This window comes from Ipomoea triloba, chromosome 7 (assembly GCF_003576645.1).
Source record: "Ipomoea triloba cultivar NCNSP0323 chromosome 7, ASM357664v1".
Lineage (NCBI taxonomy): Eukaryota > Viridiplantae > Streptophyta > Magnoliopsida > Solanales > Convolvulaceae > Ipomoea > Ipomoea triloba.
Genome location: NC_044922.1, coordinates 28011109 through 28023146, shown reverse-complemented (window position 1 = coordinate 28023146; position 12038 = coordinate 28011109). Strand labels below are relative to the sequence as shown.

The 12038-nt window shown below is 33.5% G+C and overlaps 2 protein-coding genes across 2 annotated transcripts; both read left to right on the top strand.

Moving 5' to 3' along the window:
• The first annotated feature begins 7631 nt into the window (after positions 1-7631).
• Positions 7632-8582, top strand: LOC116024466. The gene has a single exon (XM_031265359.1). It carries the CDS (start codon positions 7632-7634, stop codon positions 8580-8582), a length of 951 nt encoding a protein of 316 aa, XP_031121219.1.
• A 146-nt stretch (positions 8583-8728) lies between these two features.
• On the top strand, positions 8729-10594 carry LOC116024464 (ATP-dependent DNA helicase pif1-like). Its single transcript, XM_031265358.1, has one exon. It carries the CDS (start codon positions 8729-8731, stop codon positions 10592-10594), a length of 1866 nt encoding a protein of 621 aa, XP_031121218.1.
• The last annotated feature ends 1444 nt before the right edge of the window (positions 10595-12038 follow it).

The window sequence follows — 12038 nt, the reverse complement described above, 5'->3', positions numbered from 1 at the left end:
TATATTTTCCTCTCCTTCATTCATCTTCCACTTCTTGGGTCTCGCGACCAACGACATAGTGGACGGCGACTGGAACGCTGATCGGAAATATTTACCGGCAAAATCAGAGGTTGACTTCTCCAGGTTTAGTACAGATTCTCCTCTTACTTCTCAAAAGTTTTCTGGATGGCTGCATATTGAAAATGTTTTTTTAAAAGTAGCAATTCATACTTTAATAGTTTTAATTTATTGGCATTTGCGTTTTTCCAGACGGTGGTAAACTCAAATTCATTGCGGAGTCCTAGATCATAATTAATAATTGGATCGGAGTTCAAATCATATCTCGAGAATTAATAATAGTTAAATGATAATGTATTAATTATGGTAGTGGTTAGTGAGTCATTAATCATTATCCTTGTTCAGACCACCCTTCCTCCTTCCCCTTTAGTTCTATATATCCGTGTGTATTAGAGGATGGAAATGAGAGAAAGTAATTAAGGGTGTGTTTGGAAAGTAGGAAAATGGTTTCTAGAAAATGGTTTCTGGAGTCATTTTTCAAAAAATATTTTCCTTTCTTGTGTTTGGCTGCAGAACAAAAAATTGTGTTGGTGTGTTTGGTTCATTTTCCAGAAAATGGGTAGGAAAATGAACAGAATTTGGTTCATTTTCCAGAAAATGGGTAGGAAAATGAACAGAATTATATAACTGAATATTTTAATTAATTTGTTTAAATATAACAACATTTAACTGAATATTTTAATTAATTTGTTTAAATATAACAACATTTATCTGAATATTTTAATTAATTTGTTTAAATATAACAACATTTATAACAAATATACAATCCAAAAAATAAAATAATCACAAAAAAATAACAAATATACAATCCAAAAAATAAAATAATCACAAAAAATTAACAACAAAATAATATCTATCTCATAAAAAAATAAAAATAAAAATAATAAATAAAAGTGGCCGACTGGTTTCAGATGTCAAATAAAAAAAATAAAACTCATAATATCTATCTCATAATAAAAAAATAAATTATTACTCATCATAATATCTATCTCATAATAAAAAAATAAATTATTACTCAAAAAAAAATCTATCTCATAATAAAAAAATAAATTATTACTCAAAAAAAAAACTATCTCATAATAAAAAAATAAATTATTACTCAAAAAAAAAAAAGTTGAAGATGTCAAGAAGATGGGATGAAGATGAAGAAGTTAAAAAGCATTTAGGAGGCCTAGGGAGATGCAAGAAGCAAAGGAGAAGGCATTTAGGAGGCCTAGGGAGATGCAAGAAGCAAAGGAGAAGGAAGAAAGGAGGCCTAGGGAGATGCAAGAAGCAAAGGAGAAGGAAGAAGCAAACTTTGGAAAATGACTTCCCTCAAAAAAAGGCAAATTATTGCATGGACCATGATCCACACAGCTGTGCTGACCAAAAATAAAAAGTACATTATTTTTATACTGAAGGTATATTATTTTTGTATTGTAGGTACATTAGAACTAAGCATACAAATTTACCAATTCAAATATGCATTCTAAGATTCTAATAAAATTGATAAAAGAAAAGGAAACCGTTATTGAAAAAGATATAGTACAAACTCTAAAAGCATATAAACTCAAAAAACTCACAAGGCATATAATAGAGACTATGAAAGCCAGTCAATCCCAAAAAATCATAAATTCAAGATTTAAGTCTTTGACAATTAATAGTATATTAAAAATCCATAAATTCGTAAAACAAAAAAAAATTTAAGTCAATTTTATTTTATTTTTTATTTTTTCATAATTTAAGATTTTCACACTATATTTATGAAGAAACAATCTTCAAAGCACCACATCGGTTTTAAGATTGAAAGGAAAAACTGTATCCGTATATCCATTCTTCTAATAGATCGCGACAGAAAATAGTACGAGAGTACTGTAAATAAATCAATACATCAATAATAATAACAAAACATAATTTGGCAAGTAACAATTTAAAAATAAAAATATATTCCAAATATAAATGATAAATCCGGAAATAAAAATATGTAAATGGAAATAGAAAGATCCAAATCGCGTATAACACATTTTCCTTAAAACCGATTCGCTACCTACCATGTTGCTAGGAGCGTTGTAGTGTCGATCTCCCAAGATAAAATGATTAACAATAATATAGTTGAACACTCAACGAATATTATTTTTAGCGAAGTAGAACAAGGAGTCAAGGATTGAACAAAAGGTTTGTATCTCCTCAACATTCAACTATCTTGGATTATTCAACCACAACTTGTAAATTAATCCAAATAGTAATACAAATAGAAGGGATTCACTACCTTGAATTATTCAACCATAGCTTGTGAATTAATCCAAGTAATAATAAAAAGAAAGAAATTTGAACAAGAGATTTCCACTTATTTCTCTCTTCTCTGCCGAAAATGAAGAGAAAACCATTTGTTTCTCTTCTTTCATTTCCCACGGCAGCTTCTCTCTTTCTCTTCGTTAATCCCTCTATCTCTCATCTCTTTTCCTTATTTCTTCTTCTAACATAACCCATATAGATAAATATGATTGATTCTAGCTAGCAAGAAATACAATAGAATAAGACAAAAAAAAATTTGAATGGAGTTAAGCTTTGGATATGGTGATCCGGCGTGGGAAGAACTCAAGGAAAGAGGGAGACAAAACATTCCCCATTCCAACAATTCCATCTTTCCATCGAAAATATAATAATAATAATAATAATAATAATAATAATAATAATAATATTTAAAAAAATAATAATACTAATAATAATAATAATAATAATAATAATATATTTTCACATTTTCACTTTTTTTTTTACCTACAATTAAAACCTAACATTTAACAACCACAATAAGACAATAAAGCCTATGCACAGAATAACGACAAGATTATCATTAATCATATGTTAAAAAAAATTACAATTAATCACAACAAATCAACCGTCAACAATAAGCAAATCATATTCAATCACAACAATATTCAGAACCAAATCATAACTTCATTTTGAGAGATCAAATCATAAAATCATCTCCATTAACAATAATAAAAGAAAAAGAAAATATTAATTAAACAAAATTAAATGTGTCAACTAGAGCAATAATACCTTAGTCGCGTAGAGGTTTAGAGGCAGTAGAGTACTCACTGAGCAGGCTGGTCGCTATCGTGGTCGCACGGAGCAGGACTGGTAGAGGACTCGTTTTTCGCCGTGCCCGTTGGTGAGATTCGCTGGTCTAGGTCTGCGTCTGTGAGAATGAGAGAACTAAATCGCACTTCTGTGAGAGCGAGAGATATGCCGTGAGCGTTCATTGACCGTGAGAGTGAGAGTGAGAGAGTTAGGCTTATACGTGGAAAATTTCTTGAAATATATACAAATATGCCTATTCCTTTGGAATCACCGCCAGTGACCTTCGTTTGACCATGAAGGCGACGGCGGAGCTACGCTTGCTCGACCGGCGACACGGGCCTGACAAATTGGTGATTGTTCAAATCAACTGCTTAGTTCGGGACTTTGGCATGTGTTGACGAGAGTGTACGTTGGTGGATCGGGCCTGCCTACTCACTTTAAGCGGTGTCATCGGCGCTGAAGGATCAGGCCTGGCCTGTCTCCTATTTGGCCTTGACTCTGGATGGTTGAGGTTGTTGAAATGTCGGTACTAAGGCTTGGCAATAGCGATTAGTGTTCTTGCTTCTCACTGTCGATCCGACTGGCGACCTTTCTCTCCTAGCGGTCTGCATTTTTCTCTCTCTCTCCTAGCGGTCGGCATTTGTCTCTCCTCCTTTGCAGTTATCTGCGTTGAATGTGGATATCTATAGAAAGGATATGGCTAAAGAATGAACATGATGAAGGGCAATACTTGGTCGGGTATGGGCCATTTCTACAAGCGTTAGCCATATATTAAAATGGACCTATTTTCCTCCTTGGAATAAAATCATTAGGAAAAAAATTTAATTCTCACATTATTTTTTTTCAAAAATTTTCTCACATCATTAAAATAATTAGTTGTTGTCTTATTGATGTGAAGTAGTCATTTATTGTGTTTTATCACGTTTTCAGTTCTGGGACCTTTCTCTACAACTTTATTCAACGAGCTGTGGTTTTTACGTTTGACTTAGTTCAACCATGCAATCCTTTTCGAAAAGCCGTGCACGCTTTACGCCTGAAGAAATTCGTGAGCGTAAAAGAAATATAAAAAAACAATCATGGAAACAACTGTCATCACAACAACAAATTGCAAATGAAATGCAATGTTTAAACCCTCAGAACGCGTCTGAACAACCACCACGTCCTTCACCTCTGCCATGTAATACAGGTGCTGAACAACTAAATCGATATTAACAATGACTTTATAAATTTTTTTTGACACTGTACTAATTCTCGTAACTTTTTTTTCCTGGTTTATTGTACGGCGACATTATTCATCTGTGTATGTGGCATTTGGGACAATGCGCACATAAATTTACCAATTATAATCCTTTGCTTATAAATCCACATAATCTATACACAATGAATGATGAACGCCATGTCCTCTCATTGTATATTGGTTAACAATGTGGAACAACAGAACCGTTTGTGTTGCCTGCTATTCCTGACTGTATTTATTGTGGCGCCAAACGCATTCAGTATGAGCCACCTGCTTTTTGCTGTTGCAAGGGAGAAGTTGTACTTGTATCAAACGAAATGCCTTTGGTGTTGAAAAACCTGTACACTGGAGTTGATGATGCTTCAAAGAATTTTCGTACATGTGTTAGGACTTATAACAACACATTTGCTTTTACTTCGCTTGGCATTCATCAGTATGATAAAAATCTTTGTAAGCGTAATAAAGGCATATATACGTTCAAAGTTCAAGGGCAAATGTATCATTTTATCAATGACTTATTGCCTGATGGCTGTCCGCCGCGCAATTTGCAACTCTATTTTTATGATACTGACCATGAAATTCAAAATCGAGTTGAAAGTGTTGCTAGATTGGAAGAGAACATTGTCAAAGCTTTGATAGAAGTCATGTCTTGCAATCCATACGCAACTTTCTTTAGAAGTCTTAAGGATGTTGTTCACTCTGATGACTTTAGTATTTTGTTGAACTCTTCACCTTCATTGGATCAAAGACTTTATAATTCGCCAACTGCTTCTCAAGTTGCTGCTGTATGGATTGAAGACTATGATGGAGTTGAAGATAATAGGAATATTAGGGTATATGCACATTGTGGTCGGTCACAAAATATTCAATACTATTATGGTTGTTATGATCCATTACAATACCCTTTGTTATTCCCATTTGGTGATGTTGGATGGCATGAGGGTATTCAAAAAGCCTTGCAATCGAGGAATTTACAACCTCTTGGTTATGTAAATTCTTTATCTATTAATGCTGATGTATAAAGTGGTGTAGTGAATTTGTGGGTTAATTATATCGTTCTCAAGGGATTGGGTTTTATGGCATGTACTTGTATAGCAATTAAATTCTTAGGCATTAAGATGAATAAATTTAACAAGAATCCAAGCAATCATATATGAGTTGATATGTAACAAGCTATAACAGGTTCATCAAGAATTAAAAGCAATATTACAATTGGTATAAACTCTGATAATTAAAGATAGGACTCGAATTAAGGAGAATTATCTTATAGATGCAATAACAAGATTTGGGGAAAATAATTAATTTAAGAGTTCAATGAATTGCACAAAAGAATCTTTAATCTAAATTTCATTTTCATGAACTAAAGATAAAGATTAGAACAAGGAATTGCTCCACTTTCGTGACATATCAATTCCTAGTTCTTAGAGGACATAAGCAATTTAAAACCACAATGTTCTTTACTTTCGTAAATTAAATTGGGTGCATGCAAAGAGTAGCTTGATTTCAACATATAACTTCCATTATAAAGTGAAATCATCCAAAGGCTAGTTAACAAATGTTACGTACCATTTACTAACAAGATTTCAATTAAATCTATGCATACTTCAATAAACTCTTGAATTAAAGCCTTCCCCTTTATGAAATATTCATGAACTTAGCATCAATAAAGATAATCCTACCCTAATTCAAGTCCTTAATGCAACTACTCACAATTCATAATGGAATACAACAAACTAACAATATTTAAATTCATAAGCATGGTAAATAAATTGTAAAGAGATAAAGGGAACAAGAAAACTTATGGATTGAAGACCAAACTCTTGGAGTTTCCTCCTACACTCTTGCTTGAAGAAAAACACAACACTAAAACTAAGATATGAAAACTAGAATGAGAGGAGATAGAAGGAATTGGTGAGGAATGGTGTGTTGAAGTTTGAGAGTTATAAGGCTTTATATAGGCATCAAAAGGGAGCAAAGATGGACAATTACATATGCAATGACCTCACATTCCATCTGAATTTGGAAATGGGGAATTACATATGCCATGACCTCACATATCATAATGAGAAAGAAGATGGAAAATTTCGCAAGCAATGACATCACTGCACGCAGCTTCATCTTCCGGGCTGTTTTTCTCCATTCTCCGTTCAGAATTATGAATTTTGTATTTCTGGTAAAGTTGTAGCCCTTGAAGTCTTCTTTCCAACGGTGCAAAGATCACTCAATTTGGATATTCCTATGCTGAGATATGGTAAAAATACCGAACAGTGGACAACTTGTGCGGAAATTTCAGATTTTAGACACTTGTTCCACTTTTGCTTTGGTTTATCCATATGATCAATCACCATTCAAAATATCACTCTTTGATTCCATTATTGCCTGATCTTTAATGATGAAAATGGACCAAATCTTCTTTGCTTTTGTCCTTCACTTTAATTCATCAGCATCCATCTTCTCATTTTTGTTCTTGTCCCTTCATGATCCTCCTTGTCTTCATGATTTCCCTGATATCTCCTACTAGCAATTGAACACATTAGGATGTTTCCCTGATATCTCCTACTAGCAATTGAACACATTAGGATGGCTTATTAAAGATGAAAATTACAAATTAAACTTAGGATTTCTCTAAATCATCCCATTAAATGCAATACGAAACTTAGGATTTCTCTAAATCATCCCATTAAATGCAATACGACCTAATTTTCTTTACTTTATTCCAAATAAGATGATTGTTGCAAACATTAATCAAAGTGAAGAAAATCAAGGTTATACTGAACACAATTTATACAATCTAGTGGACAAATAAGCTTAAATATGGGGATTAAATATGATCAAATATGCACTTATCAAATGCAAACACTCAATTATCTGTTGATGATCTAATTCGAGCAGAGGAAGCGATGTTTCGAGAAGGTAGGAAGCGCTCCTCAATATCGTGCAGAGAATATTATGCATACAAATTTCAGGTTCGAGCAAGTGATAATTCTCTATTATTACATACTGGAAGATTATTTCAGCAATTTATTGTTGACATATATATTAAAGTTGAAACACAAAGGCTAGATTATTTTAGGAAAAAACAACAGTTTTTTAGGTCTGAAAACTTTCAAGGCCTCGTTGATAGCGTTGGAGCGGGTGCTGTGTTTGGTAATGAGGTCGGACGCAGAGTTATTTTGCCATCGTCATTCATTGGAGGTCCTAGAGATATGCGTGGTCGATATATGGATGCAATGTCCCTTGTCCAAACTTTGGCAAACCTGATATGTTTTTAACCATGACATGTAACCCTAATTGGCCTGAAATTAAAGGGCTTTTGCAATACAATGACGACGCACAAAATAGGCCAGACTTGATTGCAAGAGTGTTCCACGCAAAAATGCAGGAACTTAAGAATGATATTACAAAGAAACAATTTTTTGGCGAAATTGCGGCATACACTTATGTAATCGAGTTCCAAAAGAGAGCATTGCCACATGCTCATTTCCTTATTATTCTAAAAGACAAATGTCATGCAATGTCTCCTTCTTTTGTTGATAATTTTGTATCGGCAGAAATACCAGATAAACATCTTCAACCTGCTTTGTACGATCTTGTAAAAAAATATATGGTTCATGGTCCTTGTGGTTTTCTTAATCCAAATTGCCCTTGCATGACACAAAGGAAATGCAAATCCGCACCTACTTGTAAAAGTAAATACCCCAAACTATTTAGCGATGCCACTGAGTTTGCTGATGACTCTTACCCTATTTATAAGAGACGCAATACACCCTTTTTGGTTCATGTTAAAGGGTTTAATCTTGATAATAGATGGATAGTGCCTTATAATCCCCAGTTATTACTTAAGTTTGATTTCCATATAAATGTGGAAGTCTGTGCCAGTATTAAGTCTGTGAAGTACATTTATAAATATATTTACAAAGGCCATGATAGAGTAAGCATGACTTTGGGTGATAACACTGATGATCGTGTGATTGATGAAATTAAAGAATACCAAAATGCAAGATGGATCTCGCCCCCTGAAGCTGCATGGCGCATATTTGGATTTGCAATTGCAGAGATGAAGCCTGCTGTTATACAGTTACAGATACATTTAGAAAACTCACAATATATCAATTTTTATGGCCATGAAAGGATAACCTACATAGTAAGCAGAGAAGAGTCGTCTCGTACTATGTTAACTGAATTCTTTGCAATGAATCTTCAAGTGATTTTGCAAGAACTTTGAACTTGCTTTATGTAGAATTCCCTTGCTATTTTGTTTGGTGTAAGTCAAGCAAGTCTTGGAAACCTAGAAAACAGCTTACAGTTATAGGCAGACTTGTTGTTGTTAATCCAACTGAGGGAGAACGGTATTATCTACGACTGTTATTAATGAATGTCAGGGCCCCAACTTCGTTTGATTGTTTAAGAACTGTCAATGGTCAAATCACTTCATCTTTTCGTGATGCTGCTGAGAAACTAGGATTACTTGCAGGAGATTTCATTGTTGAAGCATCGTTGAATGAAGCAATATTATTCCAAATGCCTTCAAGTTTGCAGACTTTTTTTGCAACGCTTCTCATCTTTTGTGATATTTCCAATCCTATTTCATTATGGATGAAATACAAAACACACATGTGTCAAGACTTATTAAGGACAGGCTTGCACACCAATGCTGAGGCTGAATCATTAGTCTTAAAGATGATTGCTAATATAGTACAAGAAATGGGTAAGAAAACGAAAGACTTCTGCCTATTTGATCTATTGGAATCTTATGATTTCCCAGGACGTGTTACTAATGAGATTTTACATGAAAAGAACCTTCCAGTTTCTGAGGCAGATCTTTTAGCTATTCACAAACTTAATGCTTGCCAGCGAGCAGCTTTCAAAACTATAACAGATGCTGTTTTAGGTAATAAACCTAGTGCATTTTTTGTTGATGGCCCTGGTGGTACAGGAAAAACATTCTTATATCGCTGTTTACTAGCATTTGTACGTTCTAAAGGTTTGATTGCCCTTGCAACTGCAGCTTCTGGCATAGCTGCATCTATACTACTTGGCGGTCGCACAGCACATTCTCGCTTCAAGCTCCCACTTGATGGCACTGATAAGTATGTATGTAATATAGGTAAACATACTGCTGATGCGAGTTTACTTCGCCATAGTAAATTGATTCTTTGGGATGAAGCATCCATGGCACATAGGAATATAGTTGAGAGCCTTGATATAACACTTAAAGATATAATGGATTGTCAAGATTTATTTGGGGGAAAAGTCATTGTATTTGGAGGAGATTTTAGGCAGACATTACCAGTTGTAAGACATGGAAAGAAGGAAGATTTCATTGCAGCATCTTTGGTTAAGTCAACTTCTATATGGCCGCACATTTGTCGTTTGACTTTAGTTGAGAACATGCGTGCACAGGCTGATCCTACATTTGCAAGTTACTTGATGAAGATAGGTAATGGCATAGAACCTGCTATTTACCAAAACAAAATAAAAGTGCCTTCTCAATTTCTTGTACAAAAATGTGGATCAAAGTCTTCGTTATATGCATTGTTTGATGCTGTATACCCTGATTTACATTGTTTCTTCAATGACCCATATCCACTGATGGACAGAGCAATTTTGACAACGAAGAATGAATTTGTTGATGAGATTAATATGCTTTTGCTGGAAAAGTTCCCTGGTGAAAATAAAAGTTACATCAGTTATGATGAGCCACTTGATTCAAAGTACTTGCATTGCCAAGATTATTTACATACTTTATGCCCTCCTGGCTTGCCTCCTCATACTTTAAGCTTGAAAAAAAATAGTCCTGTAATCTTATTAAGGAATCTAAATCCATGTGAAGGCTTATGCAATGGTACACGCCTAATATGTGATATGTTTGGGGATCATACCATAAGTTGCATTATCGCAGTGGGGGAATACAAGGGTAAGCATGTATTGATACCTAGAATACCACTTCAACCATCAAAGGATGAAAACTGTCCAATACCATTCAAAAGATGCCAATTCCCCGTAAAAAGTTGTTTTGCAATGACAATAAATAAAGCACAAGGCCAAACTCTAGATTTTGTTGGCCTTTACTTGAAGGAACCTGTTTTTAGCCATGGTCAACTATATGTCGCGATGTCTCGTGCAAAGACTGCAGCTTCTTTGAAAATCATAATATGCAACGATTTTGATGAATCGACATGCACAAATCTTACAGAAAATGTTGTTTACGATGAAATCATCAAGTACATATTATGACGGCTTAGTTTAATTGTGCATCAATTACAAGTGAGTATAGTTTGCATTATATTATTCTATAATCAAACAATTATTATTTATTCTATCAAACACCTCACGTAATTTTCTTAGCATAGCCTTCCCGCTTACCCTTTTTTTCGACATATCCAACTTAAACTCCAAAATAAAAAATAAAAATAGTTTGCACTTTATAAATTAACATTAAATGAAGTAATAACATTACAAACATGCAAGATAAAATTATTTATAGTGTAGAAACAAATATAATTAAAAACTTAATCCAACATAGTGGTTCACTAACCTACTTAAAACTTAGTACATAACTTAAAAATTACAACAGAATGAATTACTAGCATTTTTAAAACTTAAAAACAACAATTCATATGAACTTATATTTGTATTAACTTTTTTCGTTCAACATATTTGCTTTGTTTCAGAGTTTGGATCTACTCAACCGTACAAGTTCAAATATTGTAATTTGTTGTTGCCTAGGTACTATTTATTTTGTGCATCATATATAAGATTTAGTTTAACGCTATTGTATTTTAATTACTTTAATTAAAAGATTATGCTCAATATGTTTATATATATTTTGTTCAAAGCATATATATTTACACTTATACAATAATAATAATAATAATAATAATAATAACGAATGTTAGGTTAGAAATGGCTTGTGAACATATGACTAGCTTAATGACAACAATTTTATACGCGACTAACAATATTAAATTTCCTTAATTGTGTACAGCATGGAGGGACTAGTGTTGATACCTGATGTTACTACTGAGTTACCACGATGGCGGTGCAAAGTTGTAGTGGTACAAAAACTTAATACACAAGAATCAAGGAGAACACCAGGAAAGAAATATAAACCCATAATATTGGAGGATGAGGCTGTAAGTTTTTAAATTGATCACAAATATTAGGCCTCGGTATTAATGTTCTAAGATGTCCCTATCTTATTTTATGTCAAATATAATTACATTTCGTTAACATATATGTACGTATTTGATACTTCTTTCAGGGTAACAAAGTGCAAGCAATGTTGTATGACAAAGACATTGATGAGACGGTTGATAAAAGACTCGAGGTGTCTTCTACATATATTATATCTAATGCATCGGTTAAAGCTGTCGTAGGTTTTACAAATTTACCTGATCCAAAGGTTAAAGCTGTCGTAGGTTTTACAAATTTACCTGATCCAAAGTACATAGCTGTCGTAGGTTTTACAAATTTACCTGATCCAAAGTACATGAATATTTTAGGTTTTACAAATTTACCTGATCCAAAGTACATGAATATTTAGAATATAACGAGGAGTACTATGATTCAAAAACTTAGTCTTGATGAGGCAATTGACATATCTGGACATGTCCAGGCTCATCTGAGCCCATTTCACCATATTTTTGACTATTTTTTATCTCGCCGACCAATAAGTAAG

What these genes read in the sequence shown, in the direction of transcription:
- LOC116024464 (XM_031265358.1), top strand. Translation starts at nt 8,729, where the DNA reads ATGAATGTCAGGGCCCCAACTTCGTTTGATTGTTTAAGAACTGTCAAT.
- LOC116024466 (XM_031265359.1), top strand. Translation starts at nt 7,632, where the DNA reads ATGACATGTAACCCTAATTGGCCTGAAATTAAAGGGCTTTTGCAATAC.